At 38.7% G+C, this 25,290-nt stretch overlaps 1 protein-coding gene across 3 annotated transcripts in view; it reads right to left on the reverse strand.

Moving 5' to 3' along the window:
• Positions 1-25,290, reverse strand: part of PDGFD (platelet derived growth factor D) — a 140,577-nt gene that overhangs the window by 29,320 nt on the left and 85,967 nt on the right. For 2 of the 3 annotated variants that reach the window (XM_062020397.1, XM_062020396.1), the window contains exons 3-4: positions 24,509-24,689; positions 3,171-3,230 (exon numbers count right to left, since the gene is read on the reverse strand). In XM_062020397.1, the coding sequence (XP_061876381.1) occupies positions 3,171-3,230; positions 24,509-24,689 (241 nt within the window). The remainder of the gene's footprint in view (positions 1-3,170; positions 3,231-24,508; positions 24,690-25,290) is intronic. The other variant, XM_062020398.1, reaches the window with a different exon arrangement.

Here is a 25,290-nt window from a genome sequence, read left to right on the forward strand (position 1 = left end):
TACTAAAATAGTTTTAAAGTTTAAGTGTCTTTTAAAATAAAACATATGTCTTTAATGGTAAATTGTATCACAAAAGTAACAATCCTTTATATTTTACTGCATATGTGAGCTGAAAGCGTAGACAGTTCAAATTATTAAAAACAAGAAGAAGAAGAAATAGAAAACATTATAACAGTGTGGTCAAGAAAGCAGTTGTGCTTTACTGTTTATCACCAGGAGCACAAGAAATTTCAGAGGGCCCACTCGTGACTGCAATGCCTCTACAATGCAGCACTAAATAAGACACTGCGGATGGCTGTAAAAATTCATAACCCACTAAAAGGGAAGGTACACCTCAAAGCATCTCTCCTGACTTCTAAGTGGCTCAGAACAGAGACCATCAGAGAGGTGGGAACTTCAGGAGCTGAAAAGCTCAGGCCAGCAAAGTGAACACAGTGTTGTTACCTAAAACAATGTTTCAGGAGAGATTGTGCTATGGGAAGGCATCACTCAGCTTGCCAATGCAGTCTTTGAAGTTACAAAAGAAAAATGCACTCAAATGCTATTTGCTCACTGAGGAGAGCTCTGTGACTTCGTCTGTGACTGCAGCCCAACACTGAAACGTCAGTCGCTGACTACCTTCCAAATGGATGCTGAAGAAACAGCAGCATAAGAATCAGGCCACGGGTGTGCGGCTTAGATGATGCAAGAGTTATTTTCATGTGTTCAGCTGTGCATTTCAGTACAGAATCTCAGATCAGGCTGTGCATTTGCAGGGCATTTCAAACTCATACAGGCAGCAGGGTTTCCTCATTTTCTATTCATTTAAGGGTTCCCACTCAAGAGATTTGTGCAACCTCATTCACACACAGAAGAAAGCTTAACTTTTTCTCAGTGATAGCCAAATCAAGAGGAATTATTTCAACAGCTCAGATAACCTACTGGCAGTAACATAATGTGACAGGCCCAAAAGTAACTTCAAAGCTGCCAACCCAACTGCCTCTCTTTTGTCCTGCCAAGAACGAGGCACTAGCTTTAGAAGAGCTTGTGCTGTTGTAATCTGGTTTCTGAGATCACATCAAAAGAGAAGGCAAGAGAAAGAGTGAAATGCAAGAAGCACTGAAGAGCATTATTTATCTTTTCTACACATTATGTATCTTTTCTACATTTCTTAAAAGCCTTGAACACATATTTAATTTCATGGGTCACAAAGGTATCTTTTTCTGTGATTGCTCTTACACTTAATTTCTGTTTCCTCATTCTCTTCTACTTTCTTTCTGCATTGTGAAGCTGGCAGACAGTTCAATGTGCATCACAGTTGTTTTTTGATCATAGCATTACTTCCCAAATAATGGAAACTAACAGCGAGGAACAAATTTTTTCTGGGTATGCTGTGACAGGTTAAGGGCAGAAGTATTGGGGTTTGCTTTCTGAGAGACAAAAAGACAAACCCAAAATATGACTCTGTGATTTGACTTCAGACAAGGAAGAAAGAATTTTCTCACTCTCAAATTTTCACTCTGAGAGATCCTAAAATGAGTCTTTGTGTTGCCTGTAGATCTGAAGGACAAAACTTAGATCTGTCATGCTGAGTATCAGTGTAACAGTATGTCATCTTGTTGTCAACTGAGGGGTCCTTCTGCCCCTACAGATCACAGTAGAATCCCTGAACCTTTCTCTTCAGAAGAATTCTGATGCCCTCAGACTTTTTCCTTGGTGCCTTTGGGAAAAACTACTCAACTTTTCAACGTTATTCCCCTGGATGATAAGAAAGGGCTAATGGGTGCAATGCATGCCCAGTGGAAGAAAGTACGCTTTATTAGATAAGGGACGGCGTGGGAAAACCTAATGAAACTAGGGTTCTGCTTCTGGTTTAGCTGCACATTTCCATGGGACCTTGGGCATCAGTTAGCTACCTGTAATATTTCTATTGAAATTTCCTACTTGTAACACATTAACAACAACTGTTCAGAAACAAGTAGATGTGAAAGATAAACATTTTTGCAATATGAAAAGAATACTGGGTTACTTGGCATAGTGTGCAGCTCACGAGGTTAAAGAGGATAACTAACATGGTGTTTACCATACAGTTGATCTCATTTTCATAGTTACCTGATGAGGGAGCCCTAGGCTCACATTTTTGAACATCAAGCTACCATATTTTTAAACAAAATATTCTATCACATAGACTTTTGTTCCAACCCTATATTAGAATAAAAAACACCTTTCAGTAAAACTGTTTTTGCATCTTCTGCTTGGCATATCCAGTAGATCTCAGTCCTGTTACCATTATTACTCAGAACTTTCAGCACAATTGGTTCAAGACTCTCGATGCATCATATCATGAAGGGGAAGTATCATTTGCAAACTCAGGGTAAATACAAGTGACATTGGCTTAACCTCTAATTTTGGCAGAACAAAACTGTGTCTCTTCTCGCTGCCTGGATTAGACACTAATCCTCCTCCACTGTTGACTTTTGGCAGCTACTCTAACAAAGGTGTAATCACTAAACACTCTTCCATCAAAGCTCAATACATTGGTTTCAAGTCTGCTTTGAGCACTTATCCTCATCTCGTGTTTAAGAGGAGTTGACATGCTGCTGACTAGACAACAGAGCACACAGAATAGAGCTGCCTGTATTGGGAATTCTGATGCTACATTGCCATTACCCAGCATTTAACTTTACTTGGCTAATGACACAAACCAAACGCAATGAGAAGGAAAACAAAACTTTATACTACTTTAAGTCACATTTCACTGCTCACATGGAGACTTTGCATGCTATATTTTACTGCAAACACTTTTAAAACATCTGTGTATTGACAATGAAAAGCTAGATCAATTTTTCTTGCCTGTCTGTTTTAGGTATAGTTCTCTGTTTAGGTCAAGACATGTTCCAACTGAAATTGTAAGGAGTTTATGTCTTGTATTTTCATTTGGCAGGATGAATTTGAAAACAAGGAGTGCTTCCCAATGACCACCTCATGAGGTTACTACAGCTGATGGCATATCCTGAATCTTTTCTCCTTAAAACCAGACTGACTGACTCCAGTATGAGTTGGATAAACACTTATTTCATCCTCTGCCAAAGATGAATACATGGTTCCTCTGGGCAGGTGCCATTTTATTGAGTTGGATTCAAGCCATCCTATCAATCCATCCATGGGCAAAGTAGTAACAAATTACTTACTGAGACAGAGCTTGTGACTGACTCCCAGTTGGTTTCTGAGGATGCATGCTGGAAATCATCCTAAGGGGAGAAACCCACAGGAAAAATCACCATTAAGGCAATGTCCTACATTAACTGCATTAACCTAAACATGTTTCAGCATTCAACATCTATCACCTTTCTCAGCCCTCTTTAGCTCAAGAGGCCCTTGCCATGTGTCATTCCTAAATAATCCTACTTCCACTCAGTTTCTTCCCATTTCATTGTTTATCAACTAGCTCTTTGTGAGCTTGCTGGGGCAAGAATGAATATTTATTATTATTTGTAATAGGATATACACTGCTTTGCAGAGCAGGATCTAATCTGGTCAAGGCCATTACATTTATCTTCCAACATAAATATTAAACACCACTTCCATTGTCTACAATCGCAGTGCTGTTCCCCAAAATGATCCATTCTGGAAAGAATGTGGACATGTAATACCCTGATACTACTTGGCCAAGGTGAAAAGCAGAGTACTGTAATCCAGTTGAAATGTAATCCTCACATGACTAAACTGCGTTTGGTGTTTGTGCTGAACTGGACTTGGTCATCTGTGTAGAACACTGAATGGCATCATGTCCTTTGTATCAAAAAACACAGCCACAGCACATTCACATTCTAAGTGTCATTAAACAAAATCTCTGGGCATTTATTGTTTCTTCAAGCACAGGGATGACATTCATAGCATCTACCTTTGGACATCTACAAAGCAAACATCTAGGCTAGTCACCCTTGTTTCCATTTACAGTCAATTGAAACTAGAATTTTTAATGTGTAAATCATCTGACTTATTTTAGAAGCTTAAATTGGGATGATATTGGATCCTAAAAATGCTTTTTCCTTTCTACGGTCTCTAAAGGGAGCCTGGGAGGAGTAGAATAGATAGAAATGTGACGTGGTCACCTGAATTTCATTTGTCTTACCAATGATGGGCAATCATTACTTCTTAAATAATGAAGGAATTATTTCTTTAATCTTTTGTCAGTTTTATTCATTTTCAACTGGAATAATTAAACCATGAAAAATGAAAAAAAAGGCAGCATTACAGAATGGCTGTTAAACATATACATGCAGCAAATAGCTAACGATCAGCATGAATAGGCACCTAAGGAAAATGGACTGAAGCGACAGCATACCAAGATTTTTGCTTTCTAGTATCAAATTTATAATCAAAGGATTTAAAGAATATGGATCAATGCCTGGGTTCAGCATTTTAAACTGTCTGAGGATAAAATGCATTTTACGCTGTGCATTTTTTAAGTTTGCAATTGAAAGGGAAAACGGAAGGGTAGCTGTTCAGCTGATGCTCTCTAGACTCAATGCTGCTTTGGACCATGCATATATGCATACATTCAATTACTTCTTAGGAATGGAAAAGAGAAAATTGATCACACAATCTGTTAAATGATCAATAAAACTCTCCTTTATTGAAGAAGGACCAGAGCTGCTTTCAGATACAGACTCAATATACAAGGTATTTTAATGTTTTCCATTTGCTACAGAAAAATATTCAAATGTCTTAAAATTCACCAGATTGTTTATTCAATACTATTAGAGTTTATGCTTCCTTAAAATATCTTTTTGTCTCAAATTTGAGGCAGCAAAACTAATGATTTCATCAGTACTTAAGATTAGTAGAAGATAAGAAACTCCATCACACTACAGTGTCACTAATTGCCCACTGAAACTGCAGGGCTTTTAAAACACTAATAAATACAGTGGTAATTTTCTCCTAGCAACGCAGAAGCAAAACATGACTGGTGCAATTTTTATTTTAATGTAGATTTTTAAAAATAGACAATAAAGAGCGTGCAAATGCTATGATCAGATCATAAATAATTCAGGAGCAGTAGGCTACCTTGGCCACATTCTCTACATATTGAGTTGCCCAGTTCTTGACAAGCCAAGATTCAAAATATATAAAAATGGATTTTAAAAGCTTATAGATCCTCTGATAATGGCTGCCAGTTGCAAAACTTGGAAATCATTTCCTCGCTGTCATTAGCTTCCATTTAGCACTTCCAGAAAAAAAGTGGCATTGCGTTCTGAGGCACTATTTTAAAACAGGAACAATCTGTCTCATTGAATGTCTGGAGAAGACCACGGACAAGGAATAATTTTCTGTTTGAAGTGATGGTCCCCTTCTGTCATCTAATTGTAGACACTGAAACTCTTTCTTTAGTCTACGGTTCTTTGAAATGTTTGATGCCAGGGAACTGCTCCAAAACACTGAGATAGACATGTGTACCACCTGCTTCTTGAATCTCAAACCTGATGGCTGCACATTTTGACTCTGCGATTATATTTCATCTGCATAAACTATTCACAACTATATGGCTTTGTTCCACTATCACTCAAGGCAGCTGCAGTCATTCTTGGCTTCTCGGAGCTTTCAACCTCTTACAGTTTGAAGATTATTATTATCTATGGCTTCTGCTTGCAGCAATTCCAAGTAATAATATCAAAATGTTTCTTGTCATTACAGAACCCTCCCCTCCTTTCTCGCCATTGTCCCCAGCAGAACCTGAAGGACAAATCTATTTTCACTGCTAACTATTCAGTTCACATTATCTTGTTTACATGAACTTGCATATGATCACTTGGATATTGTTTTCTTCACTACTTAAAATGATATTAAAAATCTTAGTTAAAACATTAAAAAATACACCATCTTTTTTAACTGAATACTGGAAAACCTGACTAGTAATAATTTGGCTACATAACCCTGAGAACGGTCCTTTTATTTTTATATGCGCGTCATGGTAACATAACATTACATGTGACTTCGGCAAAGTATCGCATGAACTGTTCAACAAGCACCAAAAATACAGGAAAAACAACAGCGCTACCAATCACCTTCTGATAGCAGCTACTTTCACAGAAGAAAAATTACTTCCATACTTCAACTTCCAAAATTACACCTCAGCAAGACAAATCCTGAGTCAGTCCTTAGAGTTAAATATGTAAGGACATTGATATATTGTTCTTGGCTCTGTTTCAGACAAAGATAAGCTACTTTCTCCTTTGCAGACTGACTTTGTCTATAGCCTGTCTCCAATCACTGATCTTCAATAACTGACAAGGAGTCACAGGGAATACTCTTTCATCCAGAGCTTTCACAAGTGGAGATTATGAGGCAAAATCATTCCTATCAAGGATATACAAGACTGCAGAGCTGAGCAGCACTGGTTGCTGAGGGAGAGGGTTTGCAACCTGGGGTGTCCATGACCTGCTGCAGCACAGGCTCTGACAGGCTCAAGCCATGGAGTTTTGCAGAGTTGGTAGGAACAGGGAGGTATTAGGAAGTCACCAGGGATAAGGCTGGGAAGCTCACCAGCTTGAAAAGCATATTGTCACTTTGCTATATCACAAATATGGCAGAAAATATGAGTCCTCCTAGCCATGCCAAATTATTGCCTGGTCTTCAAATTAAAAGCAGGAAGCACTTTCAAACATGTCCGTGTTTCTTCATTATTTACATACTTTATCAGTCTTTTGTCATCTTGGTGCATAACATCTATGAGGCATGATGCCTGAGATAGGCAGTAAACACTACAGAATGGGCACAACACATTGGCAGCTCTCTCCAGTGAACAGAAATAGCCTCATATCTCTCTAAGCTCCTCTCTAAGCTCTCTCTTCTAATCTGTAGGTCTCACAGAATCACACAGAATCACAGAATCTTAAGGGTTGGAAGGGACCTTGAAAGATCATCTAGTCCACCCCCCCTGCCAGAGCAGGACCACCTAGAGTAGGTCACACAGGAACTTATCCAGATGGTTTTTGAATGTCCCCAAAGGAGACTCCACAACCCACCTGGACAGCCTGTTCCAGTGCTCCCTCACCCTCACAGTGAAGAAATTCTTCCTTGTATTTCTTTGAAATCTCTTATGTTCCAGCTTATACCCATTGCCCCTTGTCCTATCATTGTCCATCATTGACAATAGTCTGGCTCCATCCTCCTGACACCTGCCCTTTTACATATATGTAAGCATTAATGAGATGACCCCTCAGTCTCCTCCTGTCCAAGCTAGAGCCCCAGCTCCCTCAGCCTTTCATCATAAGGGAGATGTTCCACTCCATCATCTCGGTGGCCCTGTGCTGAACTCTCTCCGGCAGCTCCCTGTCCTTGAACCGAGGGGCCCAGAACTGGACACAATATTCCAAATGTGGCCTCACAAGGGTAGAATAGAGCAGGGGGAAAACCTCTCTCCACCTATTTACCACATCCCTTCCAATACACCCCAGGATGCCATTGGCCTGGATTAGGTTTGGCAAAAGATTGTTTATCTACCACAATAACTATAAAATATGGCTAATAAAAGCTATTTTCAAGTCTAACAAAAGGTTAGGAAGTCACCAAAGTGTCTGATCCAAAATGTGATCTTGCCCTTTAAAAAAAAAGACTTAAATTGAGTTTCTGAAGCCCAGTTGACACTACATATCAGTACCTACAACCTTAACAGTTATATATAAGTTAACACTAGTACAAAATGACATATAAAATCACTCTTGATTTGATCTGACACATTTACTAGCTATAACTGATCGGGAAGCACCGGGTACTTAACATTTCAAAAGTTTCAGGCTGTAATAATGATTTAGGTTAACTGCAGTTTGAAACATTTATTTATGAAAAGTTGAAGTAAAATCAAAGCAGAAAGATATATTTAATAACAGTTCTGTCTGGTCAATACTTCTTTTATCCTTCACCTAGTTTTGGAATTAGACATTGCAGGGTGCATACTATAAAAGTGCCTAAGACATTGACATTTAAATGAACTCTCTAAAAGGTCATATAATACTTGCTCAAATGAAAGGATAGCTATGCCTTTGAAAAATCAGATGTTGTCTAACACTACACTGCTCATGAGCATCCTGGTATGCATACATCCACAAAAAAAGGCACAGGACTTCACTGCTATGCTGTGCCAACTGTTCATTACCTTTAATTTTTCTATTATCACAAAAGCCTGTCTTTGTATTTCCACATATAAAGGATTCCATTTGCTAATAGTTAACTCGGGTGCATATTGCAGTTAAGCAATTGTAAACAAAATATAAATCAACTGACATTCATTGTTAATACTCTGCATCTCTCATTTGTCATTTTTACCTGAATGGAAAATTTTACTTCTGCAATCAAACAATGGGATACAAAATTTGAAAGGCTCTTCCAGGTCATCACTCCCAAACCCCTCATATAGGTTGGCTGTTTCCAAGCTAAACTTATCTTTATTGCATTTATGTAAGCACCAGTTTTGTCCTTTTCTTCCTCTTTCCAGTTTGTTTCCTGCAGTATTTCTGAAGAGATGTTGTATCTCTTCTCAGCATCCATTTTATTACACTAAGCAAGCCAAGTTGTCTTGTCCGTCACTAAGAAATGTCCTTTTTTCCTCTGACTGTCTTGTAGTTATTCCATGAACACAGTGTAAGAAAGATGTGGTTGCTCCATACCAGGGGGACCAAAATTGGACAGAGCATTCCAGAAAAGGTGCAACTATCACCTCATTGGTCTTGTGCCTTGCACACCCAGAAACCTTTTTCTCTCTCTGCTAACCAGTGAGATATCATTCAACAGTAAATGTTTCTATTATTAATATCTGCATTAGTGACTCCTTTGGTCTTTTTGGGCTGTTGCATTTCACTAAGGATCAGTTTTCTGGTGCTCAAGGTCACTCAGTTCTCCTCTTTCGTACTCTGATTTTTCTACTCATAGACAACATACTTCAGTTCTGTATTGCTTGAAAAGCAATTCAAATGCTACTCTGGTCAGCAAGCTGTGATCTGGTCCCTAAAAAATGCCCAAAATCAAACCAATCATGAGATCAGCCCTTTAGAAATTCTCATTAGCTAGCTGTCCCTGGCTGGGTACTTTCTTTGGCATTACAGCACACCGTCTTCGCTTTGACTGCCTCGTGACTTTTTTATTCATTGCCATCTCCTCCAGCATAAGTGATTGTTTCCTGCATGGCACTGAGTGAGATGCTCCTCTGAAGTTCAATTACATTTGCTACACAGCATTTCCTTTCTCTCCAAACTATGCTCCAGTCTGGCATACGCTCCTTTAATAAAGAGTGGAGTTTTTCTCTAGTTTCCTATATCTTTAACCACTTTTTCTGCTGACAAGTCCCCTGTAAGCTTTCTGTGTCAGACTAATGAGTGTGCAGTTGCCCTGGCTGCTCTCCTACCATTGATGTTATGGTCTGCCACTGCATTCACCACTTCCATGTGAGCCCTGGCTCACCTTCTCTCTATCCAGGGATGCAAGCCAGGTGCATCAAGTTAATACTGTGTCTGCTCTCTCCTCTTTTTGTATTGCTACGGTAGAGAAAGGGAAACTTGCTTTCAGGGTGACTCTGTGCATTTTGGTCTGCAGTGCCCATCTCTTGACTGTGACAGTGCTGAAGGGTATCAAGCAATTGGTTCGGTGTCTAAGCACACCTGGGCCATGGTGCTGGCCCTTTTTGCAGAGTGTGCTGGCCTTGCTGCATTGTCCCATGTTTGCTCTTCCAGGATAGTGGGGATTAGACGTCAAGAAGGGTCCTCATCAGTGTGATACTGCAAGTCAAAATAGTGCTGGGGAACTGATAGGTGTAAAAGACCTTGGGAGAAGTGACCTCAGGAGTCAAAACACACTCCCAGGTCAGAGTCTAGTATCCTTGAGATCCCTTTGGTGAATTTCTGCTGTGCTTACTGACAGGTTTTGGAAGAAGCCTCCATGGTTATAGGCAAATCTGCTCTGAGCAAAACTGAAAAAGCTGACACTTCACTTGCTCAAGAGTGTCCAGGTGGATAAAAAAGTCCTTCAGATTTAACAGAAGGCAGTGACAGCTGGTTATTTCAGGTCCTCCTTCTGGGTATGATGCATACCAAACTGGAAAGTACTGTGAGGCCCCAGTACTAGAGGTAAAAGGAAAAATATTAATGAAAGAAAACCTTCCAGGAGCTAGTGACTAAGTTTCTGCCTTCTTTCCTCTTGGGTTTCTACCTATTTTTTTATAAAATTAAGCACTAAAAAATTAACCACTAAAAAATACAGCCTAATTTCACTTAAAAATCCAAGTTTTCCACTGTTATACTAGAAGGATCTTCTAAGTGCTTCCACACGCACACTCTCATTTTCAGATGTGATTTTGGAGAAACATGGGACGAATAATAATAAAAATGAAAAACTCTAATGGCTAAGCAAATGCGATTCCAGTGCTGAGGACACAATGTTAAAAGGTACTGGTAAGGGACATTAGCTGTCCTAGCAGCAATCCCAGCCTATTGATTTTTTTTGAAGGATCCATTTGTTTTTGAGCTCTCTCCCAGAGGATGCCATTTAATTCTGCAGTAAGCATGCAGCAGGAGCATGTGTTATGTTTCACAGATAATGTAGAGCAAAACAATTTGTTCACCCTCCTGCTTTGACTGGAAGGCATTGTGTTTTCTAGGACAACGAAAAAAGGACTGCTACACAAACTTTCTAAGATGATAACAATGACCATAAAATAACAAGAATACATAATCTGTGAGGAATACAAGAACCTTTTCCTCTTAGCTTTTCCATTTTTTTTTTTTTATGGGATCAAAATTAGTTGATTTACTGCAAACAGCACAGGATACTGCTTATTAGGAATTTCTTATAACTTGAGTTTTATCAAACAACTAGAGTAAAGAAAGAAAACTATTCAGACTGGATTTGAAGCTGAAGATCTACTCTTAAAAAGTGCTGTTATTAAAGCGAAGTGCAAGTACCTCAGGAACAGTTACACTTCTCATTTTTGTTATGCATTACTCTTACAAATATCAAATGATAAGTAACGCTATGAATGAAGCTTAGGTAAAAAGAAAACAGCTTACATGTTACAAATTTTTATTAAAAAATTTGACTAAACCATGTCATCAGATTTGGCATCAGCTAACCAAAAGCCAGCCTGAGAAATCCTTCTAAACACCAAACTGAGATCATGATCTCAGGACCAGGAAGGTATGAACTGGGTCAGAATTAGTGCATGATATATTTCCTTTTAATTCTGACTAAATGAAAGGACAACCAAATAGACTAAGGATGGCTGTAGAATTATAAGAGACTAATTATTTTTCAAGCAGTGAAAATGAAAAGAAACAGTTTATTTCAGTTTTATACTAATGACCTGGTAAATGTCACAGAAGTTGAAGCTGGAAAAAAAATATAGTTGGGGAAAAACCGAAGTTGTAAACACCATTTAATACAAAGAAATATGCTGTGACTACCAGAGGTCATAAGCAGAGACAGGAAAGAAAAATAAGCTTTCATTTAGAAGAACGTAAATGGAGAAAAAGGTACAAGCCATAAACTCTGTTTGATAGCACATAGACTCAGAATGGAACTCATGCCAAGAGCCTGGGCTGAGCAAAGAAGAAAAACATTAAACAAATCTGCAAGGTGACAGGATGGCATGGACTTATGCCAGCACACACACTGATCTCTCCCAGGGTATGGGCAGATGCTCTCTCCGTACCAATGGGTTACCACCCCACCACAAATCACCAAGGGGACACCACATCACCATAAATCACCATCTCCCAGGGAACCACAAACAGAGGTGGTGTCTTTCCTCACTGATAGGGGTGTGTGAACATCTGCATGTCTTCACTGCTTTCCCATGTGTGCAGGACAGGGTCATGCTCAGACAAGGATGAGGCCAAGGGTTGCAAGCAACTTCTCTGGAAAGCAAAGATGGATATTCTCTAGACAAAGGCACAGACAGTTTTAATCTATTTGGGTGTGATATTAGTATCAATAAAAACTGAAAGAGGTAGCTTTATACCCCACCTATGAAGATGAGGCACTAAACACACAGTATCCTGGCCTCACACTACTAATTTGAGCATGTCATGTTTTTAGGCTGCCTACCTGCATCAGCAATGCAGACTTATCGGTAGAAAACATGTGCAGGGTTCTCTTGCAACCTCCAGCACAAAGAATTTGCTCTGTGGTTCAAAAACCCTCTTTCCTGAACACCAACATAATTTTTAATGTACCAAACCAACAGTCTGTTAAGTTTTTACTGCTGGGTTTAACACAGCACTCCTGACCACCCTATCCATCTTTATTCAGGATGACAAACCCTCTTCTACAGCTCCTGCACCACCACAAGACCAGCAGCCATGCAATCCTCCAGATTTCAGCTGCTGGTGTGACAAGCGTTTTCTCTGTTTTTAATCTATTTCTTAATGCACCTGGGAAATGTACTTGAATCATCACTGAGCTGGCAATGCCGGCACACAAAGTAGCTACTAATGTGAGAAAGCAGGGTGTTTATTTTCACACGTTCCTGATGGAGATAAATTACAAATATAGGGAGAAGAGTGTCCTATTTTCTGCTGCCTTATATTGCCTGTCTTGACTGCTTTTTTTTTTTACTCTTCAGAGTTTAATAATACCATTTTTTCTAAGTATGCAGAAAAGGAGAGAAAGGCCTGATTAAGAATATGACCAATATATCTAGGCTTTTTCCTAACTATGAGCATAAGATAAGCACAAAGACTTTCTGTTCACCATGCTTACCTAAAGAACAGGTGGCTCAGAGCTAATACGGACATGTAAGACAACATAAAGTTTGAAATAAGAATGTTATTTTCAGACATGTGTAAAGGCTTCACCTCATTTGTAAAAATAGCAATTGCTTTCTGTTTGGTTTAGGTATCCATACCTACACAGAATTCCCAATATTTGTTCACTTCTAGAGAGAGCAAAGTTTTCAGTAGCTTATTTCTCTCTCTAGTAACCTCTTCAGCATTCAACATGAACCATATAGAGCAGTCAGACTACCTGTTCTCAGAGTGTCTAGGTTTTTCCAAGCATATTTTTTTAAAGCTGATTGGATAGATCTTGGTATGACACAAATTTTTGCAGCCCAAAGGTGTTTGTTTTCTTCCCCCTTACAGCATTTAAAAAATGATCCTCATTCATTTTGGGCTGTTTTCCCACCTTTAAGGGTTTGTTTGTTCCGTTTTTTTTCAAAGCTAAGATTCTCTTTTGAAATTACCCATAAGACAGCAAGCACTGAACCCCGAGGCTCACAGATGCCGTTAACTCTGTCATTCACAGTGCTGTCAAGCAGTGATAAAATGAACGGAAGGACGGCTCTCCATCTAAGAACTTTTGGGCTACATCTATATTAGTAAATAAAATGAGGTAGAGATTGAACAGATATGGTATGGCTTATGTCCTAGGATACAGCTATTACCTTGCAAAACAGAGTGTCCACAACAAACTGCATACTGGGAAGTGACAGAGGCCCATTCTGGCCCCAGGCTAGCAATGTTGAAAATGTGAGGGTGCACACACCTTCTGTCTTTGCTTTGGCTCATATCCAGCCTGTTTAATAGTCTTTGCTGACAATCTGGCATACAACAACTTCTTTATTAGAGGGTCTGATCCTGCAAGAGCTTGTATCTATGCTTCATTATATGACTGGTAGTTGAACAATAATTGTGCCTGCAATCCAGAACTCACAATGAGACAATACAGTGTCCTACTCTTACAGCCTAAGGGAAACTTTCATTGCAGATCATTTTTTTACCAGACATCACCTATGACATACAGCAGCACACAAATGTTGATTAAAAGGAAGTGTTTTTATAGCTATCAAGATCAGAAATATTATTTTAAAAAAAAGGCTTCTCAGCTTAAGAAAAAAAGACAACTTGGAAAATAAGTTTTGTCTGCTACAAAAAGTCAACTTGTACAGTTAAAATATTTCCCCAAATAAAAACTATTAAAAGGAAAAAATCTGTTGACAAGAGTCACAGAAAAATTGGATGTTACTAGATCCTGCTAAAAATTATCTGACATCAAGATACACAAATTCCACAGATCTAAAGCTTACTTTTAGCACCAGTGCTGCAGATGAGTTTCAAGATCTGACCCTGTGTGGTTAAAGGCTCCGATCTTTTCTAATTAAGCACAGATTGGTCATGAAACTGACATCTGAAGAAAAGAGAACTGCATTTTTCTTGGTATTACAAGAGATAGAAAATGTGACAGATTTTTGGTTTTTTGGCATGGCATATCTGTTCAAAATCAATTCAGCATGGAAAGAAATGTCTGGGCTGAAAAAAAGAAATGGCATTGAAGGCAGAGGATTATGTTATCAACCAAGTCACTGGTTTTGAGGAGGCATTTAGTTCAGTAGCACAAAGCTCAGCACTAGGCAAGGGCTTATGTTATGTAATAGTGTTATTTAGCAAAAAAAACCCTCTAATGAGAGTTATCCTAGAAAGTCTAAAGTCATAGGAATCCTGCAAATAATAATGTATGTGTGTGTGAATATGTATATGTAAGGAAGAAACAGAAACGTTCTCTGACACACCTATCATCCGTGTTATTGTGAAGACATGCACAGACTTGATAAAGTGCTCAGAGCAAAACAGATAGGTGTAGATTTAATAAAGATGTATGTATAGAAAAAATAAATCTGATTTATAGAGCATTGTGAATGTCATTGGAAATGTGCTACATAGCACAATGGCCATTGAAGGCAGAAGGAACATACTGAGCAAAGAACAGTGCCAGCCTGTAAGCACACCAGCTCCTCGGCCAAGGAGGAAGGACCTTCCCTGATGACCTCTTCCTGGAACTGCGGAGTCAGAATAAGACTAGGAATTGATAAAAATAAGCATAGAGATCCCAAAAGCTCCCGTTGTGATGCAGTCCAAGGAGGAGGCAAAGGAGGAGAATAGCTACCAGCTTCCTCCCATGCACCAGACAAATTACTAGTGCCTTGGCATGGTCTGGAGCCAATTTTCGCTGTTTCATCTTCCTGTTTTGGAATCTGGAATTGCTGTTCTCCATTTTATAATTATAAAATTTCTTAAACTACAGAGGACCTCAAGTAAGTCTGGCAGGCACAGAAAAAAACAAGCATACAAATAAAAGAGCATAGCAGACAAACCGCTTTATTCATCAGTCTCAGTTTGGCCATGCAGTACACTCCACTGGCACAGTGTCCCAGACAGCAAGCAGGAATAACAGCCTCCATAAAGTCTTTTAGAAGTTAATCTTGTAGCATTTTTTACAAAATATTGTTATGCCTGTCTTTAAGATGAGAAAACTTGGGGCTGTGAGAAGGTACCAGGACAAGCAGTGGTGGAGCCACGGGTGGACTCCACCACCTCCCTGGGTAGCCTGTACCAGTGTTTAACAACCCTCTCGGTGAAAAAGTTCTTCCTAACCTCCAATCTAAACCTCCCTTGGTGCAATCTGAGCACATTTCCTGTCCTGTCATTCATTACTGGAGAGAACGGACTGACTCCTATCTCATTACAGTACCCTTTCACATAGTTGTAGAGAGTGCTCATGTCTCCCGTTAACCTCCTCTTCTCCAAGCTAAATAACCCCAATAGGTTAAGCATGGTCCTGTGGCAGATGACACTTCACTTGTAACAGTCCTGGTGATGCTTGAACCACCACAGGGTCTGGGAAGGACAGGCCATTTCCTTCTCTCATGTGGCCATGGTGGCAGGAGGGACCAGCCTTGCCACACTGAAGCACCAGGAGTTAATTAACACCTCTTTGCAGCATTTTAGTATGACCTTACTGCCTAATTAATGTTTTTACGGAATCAAATATGTCATTGATATTCTCCATACCAACTTGTCATCTATAACTACATTTCTATAAAACACTCTCCAGAGTTACCAAACTGAAATAAAAGGTAAGTTCTTCATGTACTATCATAATCTCACAAGTTAACATTCTTCAGCTGTTGCTAAAGTGGAATTAAAAGACAGAATACGGATTTACAGAGATGGCATTATGTTCTCAAGTCAACAATCAAAAATAGCCCCACAGCTAATGTTTGGGACTGGAGCATCTTCCTTATGAGGAAAGGCTGCAGGAACTGGGGCTGTTTAGTCTAGTGAAGAAGAGATGGAATCTCATTTATATTTACAAATATCTAAAGGGTGGGTGTCAGGAGGTTGGGACATCCCTTTTTTCTATTGGAGCTAGCAAGAGGTTATATTTCCATCTTGCCTGGTACTCTCCTAATGGTCAGCTCTAAGAAATTAGCTACAAGGTCTTTCCATGTCTTCTAATAGCAGCTGTATTAAGATTGCTATTGTTTTATCCCTATTGCAGTGTCAAAATACCACATCTAAACTATTGACATTTTTTGTATTGCCACACAGACATAGGAAGCAAAGTCAGAGAACAGGATGGCCTTTACCTTCTCCCAAGTTATGCTCATTATGGCATGGAAAAGGAACCCTTTCATTTCATGCATTACAATTTTCAGTCCTGGATCCATCCTAACTTTCCACTTCTTACACATGTTTAATGTTAATTAAAAATATTGCCCTGCCCTGAAAAAGCTGTCCAACATATGTGGTAAGTAGAATTATTGATTTTAAGACTAATAAGCTTTAAAAAATTCCTCAGAAATAATAAATCCTTTCTAAAATGTTGATCTGCCCTGAGCAGTTTTAATAGAAAAATATGTGGAATATCCTCCATACAATTTTTAACCACCACTCGTTCAAAAGGCTTCCAGACTGTTAGGAATCATTGATTTATTTATCTAATTATGGATGGTTACTTAAATTTTTTGCAACAAGTTTGGGAATGAGTTTCACCTCCTACTTGTCTGATAGCACAATTTTGCCACTGACCAGTAATTCATGAGCCCTGGTTCACTGGAAGTCTACTTGTGGTGTACTTTGTATTTTTATCTAGCAGAGATTGTTTGACCCTAACTGACATTTGTGGAACAGGAAAAAAAATAACTTTCACATAGATTTTTTTAAAATGTATTCATGTTAGGACTAGATGTGTTATGTTGTCTGTGTATCTCTAACTAAGCTTGGAAAAGTAGGAATTTCCCCTAGGTCACTGACTTCCGCAGGAATTGTTAAAACAGGTAAGTTCTGCCAGCAGGAAACGCCGTACTTCAGAATCTAAAGCTGTCCTAAATGAACAATGCCTCTAAGTCTTGTTAGAGTCAACAGTTTGGGATAGGATACTGTATTTGAAAATAACACACTTCTGTTTCTACAATCCTTTGAAGATGTAAAGTACATTTTCTTGTCCTTGGCCACCCCCACCAGTTTGATGAATTCTCAAACAGTGCACAACATGCTACTGGAATAAAGACGTAGCGTGTTTTCAACAGGAATTGGACATCAACAGCATTGCTATTATGGTAAGATAGATCAATGACAATGTCCTGCAAAGCAGACACACTTTAACTGAGCTGTCAACAAATCAGGGACAGGGGACTGCATACAGCCAGTTCTCTGCCATGCTGTTCAAACAACAAAACTGCCAGGCACACATGCTTGCAGCTGAGAAAACACAGACACTAAGGTCTATTTTCCTTTCTGATTAAAATAATTGTTTCATCAGTTGAAGTCTGACAGCTTCCAGGAGCTTCTGTGTGCTTACTGTCCCACTGCTTCTGGTTTTGGTATCTTCCTTGCCAGAGGTCTGTATTTCCCTGCCCACAATTCAATTCCTCACTCATGTTCCTAGGTGACTGCAATCAATTTTGAAACATCCCCAAACCCAGCTCTGATACACCTCAAGTTCTCAGTCAGAGGCTTTGACAAAAGAGACTGATGTAGTGAAATGGCCATACTTTTGCCCTGATTTCTCCTCTTCTTCCTCTCCTAGACTCAGTCTTTTCTATTTCAGGTTCACTGCCTGTGTGAAATCTCCAGCTTATTCAACTTCTTTCCTTCTTAACCATCTCACCACCACTGCTGTAATTTACACAAATCCTTCCTTCCCTTCATTCTCTAGTTAGAAATGTTTCCTTAACTGCCATTCACCTTTCTTCAGTCCAACTGAAATTGCTTTCATGTTACTGGGATGACCAAGTGACACTTGGGCATCTTCCTGGTAAAGAGAGAAGGTTTCACATTTTGTGATGTGTTTGCTAAGTTTGGTATTATCAGTCACACTCTCTCTGTATTTAGGCTTTTTTCAAGAATCTGTACTTATTTGGGGCATCTTCTGCCTCTCTGACCATTGTGTTTCAGTGTTTCTGTTGCCTTTCTCTCTGTTGACTTGCCTCTTCCACTGTGTGTGCTTGACTTACTCATTATTACCTTTATTTTTGAACTTGACTATACTGACTTCTCTTTCCTTGTCTTTGCTGCTGCTGCTATTTTATTGCCATTCCTGGATGATCTTGTATTAGTGCTTCCCTCTAGTACTTGTAGCATCCCCTGATGCCTAGTTGGTAGATGATTCCCTTTCTCCCTGAAACGTACCTTTTTCAGCACATTCTTACTAGTTTCATCTCTGACTTACAAACAGGTTTAGAAATTAGGACACAAGACAGGGAGACTCCTAATGAAATTTAAAATTCAGAGAGTCACACAGCAAAAGAATTGGGACCAATCTTTGGATCTGAGACTACAAGAGTAAGCATGGAAGGGGCGGCAGGCCTTCAGAAGAGACCTGTCAACAGAAGGACATTAAACCACAGTCTGGGACAGTTGACTGTGAAGTGTTGAGCCAGACCAGGTTATAGATTTGGCTGCAGTCCCTAAGCTCCCTCTGACTCATGAGCTGCATTCAGCTGGTGGGTCTGGCTTGAAACTCTGAAAGGCTTTCCACCTGAGGAGATGGGAAGGCAAGACTTAGGAGTTGGGCAGTAAAGGTTTGGGGTTTTGGAAGGTGTGATAGGATGCTGGTGTGAGACCTAGCTCTTGGTTAGATACAAATGTTGGAATTAATCTTTTAATTAGGAATTTTGGCTGCACCTAGAGTAGCCAATGTTGCCTGTGGAACTGCTCATCTAGACATGCCTTCTCAATCCAAGTATACCATTTCTGTATTGCTGAGCTGACTCCCAGGTTTTCTTTGCTTGTATTCTTCACTGTCTTTTCCTTCACTATCCTTCACTTCCTCTCTGAGTGTTGGGAGGACTAGAACACCCCAGCCTACCACACTGCTTGACTTGTCTCCCATGCCATCTTCCTTTCTTCACTAAAACCTGCTGAATGATAGCTCAGGTCCCATGAGATGAATTAAGCAGCAGATTGAGATTCACTAGATTCTCAGGAACCTTCATTAAATGGAAAGAGTTCCTCGTCCCCATATAAAATTACACTGAGATGCTCCAGGTCTCAAGATGTATTGAGGCACAATCTGTCTAAATCTGTCTTTCTAAAACGCTGTCATTTTATGTTGCTTTTTAAAACATTATAACACCTTCAAAAGTTTAAAAACAAATGGGCATACATAATCTCTTAAATCCTCTGCTTGTGTAAAGTTATGGATGGAATGTTAAAGATTTGAGCAACTTTATCTAATCAGAAAGGACTTAATGACTTCTGTCCTGAAATAATAATTTTATGAGGATGGTTTGCCCTGAGAAAAACCACAGAAAATAATATAAGAAAACAGAAGTTTCATCATCTATATTGTTATGATTTTTGTACATGGGTTGTTTTTATTAAAAAATCTTTGCTGTCTAGCATAGACAGGCAACCAAAACTGAAATCAGGATGAGTAGAAGAACAACTGATAAATCTTTCACATCTAATTTCTTGCTTCTTCATCATGAAATCTATTTCATGTTCAACCACTTTATTAATCAATACATTCCCCACCCATCCCTCTCTTCTCCTTTTGTACCTCCAGAAATTTACTGGGATTCCTTCTGTGTATTATCTAAAAGCAGAGAAGGTATTAATGTACCATTATCATGCCTGTTGTCACATGAGATATATTATATGGATTCTCAGACAGAATATTTTGTCTTGGAGACAGAAATGAAACATCTATTCTGTAAAAGAAGTGACAAGCTGAAACAGGAGCACGGCAGCAAAAACTCCAGGCTGGATTCAGCTCTATGGCCTGTGATAAAGAATTAATAGTTCTTTATGAATCTGTATTTACACTGGTGGCTGAATGTTTTGTGTTCATGTTAACTCTTATAAGTTATTGACTTATTTAAAAAAAACCCTGTTGCAGCCTGTTGCTGCACTACTTGTGGAAACAAATCTGGTAAAATACAGGGACATAATTCCTTAATTCACAGTTACTGTAAGTATAAGTATCAGGATCACATTCTTATGGTGCCCATATTAATTTTTTGATTGTATTTTTATTTTTTGGTGTTTTCTTGTGAGCTGAAAAAGCAAGTATAAAATGGTTTAAGTTTAGTATTTGAACTAACTTTGACTGATCAGTATTTTTTGCATGGATATGTAATTAAATTTTATTAGACTGACTGTGATGTCTTACCCCACTTTGTGATCAATACTCTTTTTTGTGATCATATGACTGGTGACCTATAGCCTGGGTGTGTAGCAGAAAACTACTCTAAGTAGTTTTAACTTCTGTTCAGTTCTGTATAATGGATCAAAACCCAAAGACGTCCTGGCTCCATTCCATTAATTTCTTTATGTCTCCTTCATTCAAAAAATAGAATTTCAAACATGCAAAAATGACTCATGATCTAACACATTGACAGGCATGTACACACATAAGTTTATTTTGAGACAAATGCATTTATCTTCTTCTGTTTAGCACCACCATCTCCAATACTGTTGGTTTACAGGTCTTAAATAAAGATTGTTTTTAATGCCACGTGATTTTTTTCCTAGTCAAAAATTATAAAGAAAGGAAAAAGCATATGTAGATGTGTATGTACTTAAAAAGATGAATATGTAAATAGATATATTTTTAACCTTACACCTTTGTATATATGCATGTTTGTACATATATATATATATATATATACACACACACACACATATTCTAGCTTCTTTGTAGCCCTTCTTTCCAATGATGATTTAGTCAAAATTCCAAAGTATGGATTTCATTTCGGATTAACAAAACAATTGCTAAGGCAATAACAATTTACTGTTATAAATGCATCACAAATACATGTCTTTTACAATAAGCTTAAAATGATGTTTTTAATTAGCAAATGGAAACCACTAGTTTTTAGTTGCCTCATTAAAATGAAATTAGATGCAGGTTTGGGAATTTTAATTCAAAACATTCACCTTTATTGTTAGAACACATTCCTGATCGAGTTCCTAGATTATTTTAGTAAATGTTTGTGCTAATGTACTTGTAAAACAAGGAATCCAATCTTGTTAACATTCCCTTCCAGAATTAGGACTTAGGAAGAATTTCATTTCAGAGGAAAAGGGGAATTGTATAAAATTACTTCAATCAAGCAAAGACTATTTCCATATGTAAGAGTGTAACTTAATTTACATTCCTACATCTATCTCAAAATAATTGATTCAGTGTTTTTAGTAATTATTGAGTACTTACTTGCTACATGGAAGATCCCTAAGTTGAGGTAACTCCACGGCAAACAGCATACTCACATCACTTTAAGGGGTATAACCTAGGGTCCTTTCTCAGAACAGTGCCTACCTTCCCTTTGGCAACTGCGTGAGTAACCTAAGATGACTTATCTTCCTCTATATCACATATTTCTACAGTCTTTGTAGTAAACCACTACATCCTTACATTAAGAAATTGTATAACACGTGAGAAAAAAAAATGGGAATACTTCAGTGCTTTCTATACTGAAAATTAATGTTTCTAAGGCAACTCAATCAAGAAAAGAAAAACGTTTGAGAATTAAGCACTTTAAGTTATTAGGGCAGGGAGGAATTTCAAACACATTTGCAGCTGGGGCTTAAGCCTCATAGCTGTCCTTTGCCTCCAAAACCACTCTCACTGCTCCCTTTCCATTCTTCTTCATCCTTCAGACACACAGAATGGAGGTCAGAGGCAAAGGTGCCATGAGGCAGGGGAGGAGGAAGAAGGTGGAGGGAGCCAGCCTTGGCCAGCAAAAGTTGCTAAATGCTGCATTTCATGGTTAAACTATTTAATAGATCAGCTCCCTTGGCCATTGTCCCTTATCTTATATTGGGACAGTTAATTACTCCCATGCATCTGTGTGGCTTTCAACTGTACCCTGTTAAAGATCACCCTTGTATTTTTTTCAGACTAGTTTTCCAAAGCCACTTTGAATTCTAAACCCACTGAAATAACTCTTCTTATATGGGTTGCTTACTTTGCATGCCTTGTTTTACAAGGGCAAATGTGATTTTCACAGATACAAATCTAATTTATGTTCTCTAGAAAAATAATCACTTTCTTCTTCTCTGAATGTTACTGAAACGTGAAGTTAACACAAAAAACACAAGTACATGAAGATCATGAAGTATGTTTCTCCTAAGCTCTGTGATGCCTCATTTGTGCCTCATGCAGAGTGCTGAACTAAGTGAAAACTTGATCTGCATCAAATGAAGTGAACTTAACTGACATCCTTGAAGATTCATAAATGAGAAGGGCAGAGAGCAAGGCTGAAAGGCTGTTTGGCTGTCTACATAAGGGGAAGAAATTCACCCAACCATTCTGGCACTACACTCAGGAGATGCAGCTGATCAATAAACTCAAGTGAACTCTCCAAAATGTTGGCTTCATTTTTCTCTGGAGAGTTATCAATCAGAGTCTAGCATACAAATAAACAATCACCATGCATATCCAAACTCTAAATCTAATAAAAAGAATACAAGGCAGTTAAAGATTTGCACATATCTTGTGCACCATTTCCCAAGAAAGCTCCCAGAAGTAGCCTTGTCTTAGAGAAGGTTACAAAGGAAAGTAAAAAAAGCAATGTAAAGGTCTTTAATTTCATCTGATACAAAATACCATATGTTTTTGCATGCTCCATTAATGCTCCTTGATTTGCCACCTAGAAACACACAAAGAGTTCAACCTTCAGGGGTCAGCAGTGCTCAGCATATCTGTGAATGGAGCTCTAAGTGATCATGGGGACTATGGCATAACGGCTGACTGCTGAATATTAGTCCTGAGGCTTTAGGTTGGACCAGCTAAGTACGTATCATCTCTCACCTTGCAAATGCCACTAATCACAAGTCCAGTTCTCAGAAATGTGAAAATATTTCATTCAGAGGGTGCACTTTGAGCACATTCTTCTGAATAGATTTGCTAGACTGTAAAACCCTCTGTTTACTCATAGTTTTAAAATTAGATAAATACAGTAGCCTTTTTTTTTTTAAGCTTTCCAGTGCAGAGTTCTGTGTTTTGAGTGATAACATTCATTTTTTGAAAGCCTAATGCTATCAGACTAGCTGTATGTGGTCTGAAATAAAGCTTGCTAAATGCAGCAGAGTTTTTATGGCTGCACTGAAATACAAGCAGTGTAAAGAGAGGCTGCTTCACTGTCTCATTTCTATGCCCAGTGGTCTTTCACAGATTATTCTGCCTAAATTTTAGTTGCAGTAGATTACCTTCAAATTAGAGCAAAATCAGAGCTCAGAATTTGCTCAGAGTGCAACTTCCTACTCCTCTAGAAGTCTGGCAATTTAAATGCAAGGGAGCACAATCCTTACAGCTTTAGAGTTGTCTTGACAATGTGCTGTTTATGGTCTCTTTTTAGCATACACAGGCAGGCATGGATTCAGAGCCAAAGGGCTGAAATGAAATGTCTCAAACAGTGGATCTCTTCTGTTTCAGCATTAATATTATTTTTATTCCAGGCTTTCTTATCCTTGTTAAATAACAGCAGATTGAATAAAAATGGAATAAGATAGATATGAAAATATAATGATGACAGTATAATAAATTAACCCATACCATTTCCTGAGTGTTTGCAAAATCTGTCTCTTTCAAAAGCATTATAATATTAATCAGGACAATACAAAGGAATACATATTTGTATCAAAATCTACTTAGAGCAATGAGGATTCCTGCTCCCCAAAGACAAAGCCAAAATAAAAAAAATACCAGAGGAGGTTTTAATCTCTCTGAAGCACTACATGATACACTGCTAATGCCACAGCATATACAAAGAGGTACGTTTATTTGTCGTTAAATATACAGCCTGAGCCTTAGCACATTGTCATGCATGTAGAATTTTATTGCATGTAGAATAAATAATTGCATCTAACTGAGAGTCACAGCCCTAACCCCTCAAGGTATTTTTTTGTTTGACCTCAAATGAACATAAGAAAGAAGTTAATGGAGCAGCCATTTCTTTGCTATTTCTGCAGCATTTGTCAAGGCACTGGCAGCACAGCCTCAATGTAGAAAGTATTAGTGCTTCTGAAACACGTTATTAGTGCAAATCTTGGCCTAGAGTTGACTTTATTTTATATTTAATGACAGGATGTCAAAAGTACTTTGATCTGTATGAATGTAGTTGCTGAAATGAAAATGCTTTCAGTCAATTAGAGTTCTGATCCAATGCAGTTAGCTATACCATCCAGACTTCAAGTACTTATGCTCTTTTACATTACAAACTGTCTCTAACCCACGACACAGCTAGGTGACTTACCACAAGGGAGTAACAAATCTTGAATCCAGGTTTAGCCACAAAGTAGTCATCGGATTTGAAGGTTATCTTTATCTGATTTGTTCTTGATGTTATTCTTGGAGGTACTTCCTTGTGTCCACACCACCGTCCTCGTATAACTGTGCTGGTCTCTGATATGTCCTCCACTTCCACAAAGTCATACCTGGGAACCAGTTGGAAAGATTACTTTTTGCTAACTCTGGTTACAGACGATGGTTGCAAATAGACAGGAGCAGAGCTGGAGACACAACTGTCTCCCACTCTCCTGTGAAAACATTCAACTAAATATTACAAATGGTGGACATACTTGTGTAGCATAAAATACACTAAGCTCCAAGCTACTGCCTGAGTGTTCAAATGGATGATTTTTGGGCTCCTACAATATGACAGCCTTTTCTACCATGTTAAATGGAGAGGCACTTGCATGTGATTGGTACACAGTAAGCATACACATTGGTTTTGATGTGGTGGGTAAATTATTTAGAGACCTGATAAAATCTTCTTTAAGTCAGGCTGCCCAAGCTGAGGAGCTGCAAGCACTTGTGCACTTTCTGGCCATGCTCCAACTCTCCGCAGCATCCTGTCAGAGGGCTGAAGCCAGGAGCAAAGCAAGATGCTGGAAGGACATGGGGCAGTGCATGCTGCTGAAAGGACATTCTTTGTTGGACATTCTTTGTAGGTGGCATGGTGCTCCTGCTAGATGGTTTGGAAAGACTCATTTCAAGCTTTGATCAGAAAAGTGCAGTCTGACACTGCACGTGTGT

Source organism: Colius striatus, chromosome 1, assembly GCF_028858725.1.
Source record: "Colius striatus isolate bColStr4 chromosome 1, bColStr4.1.hap1, whole genome shotgun sequence".
Classification (NCBI taxonomy): domain Eukaryota; kingdom Metazoa; phylum Chordata; class Aves; order Coliiformes; family Coliidae; genus Colius; species Colius striatus.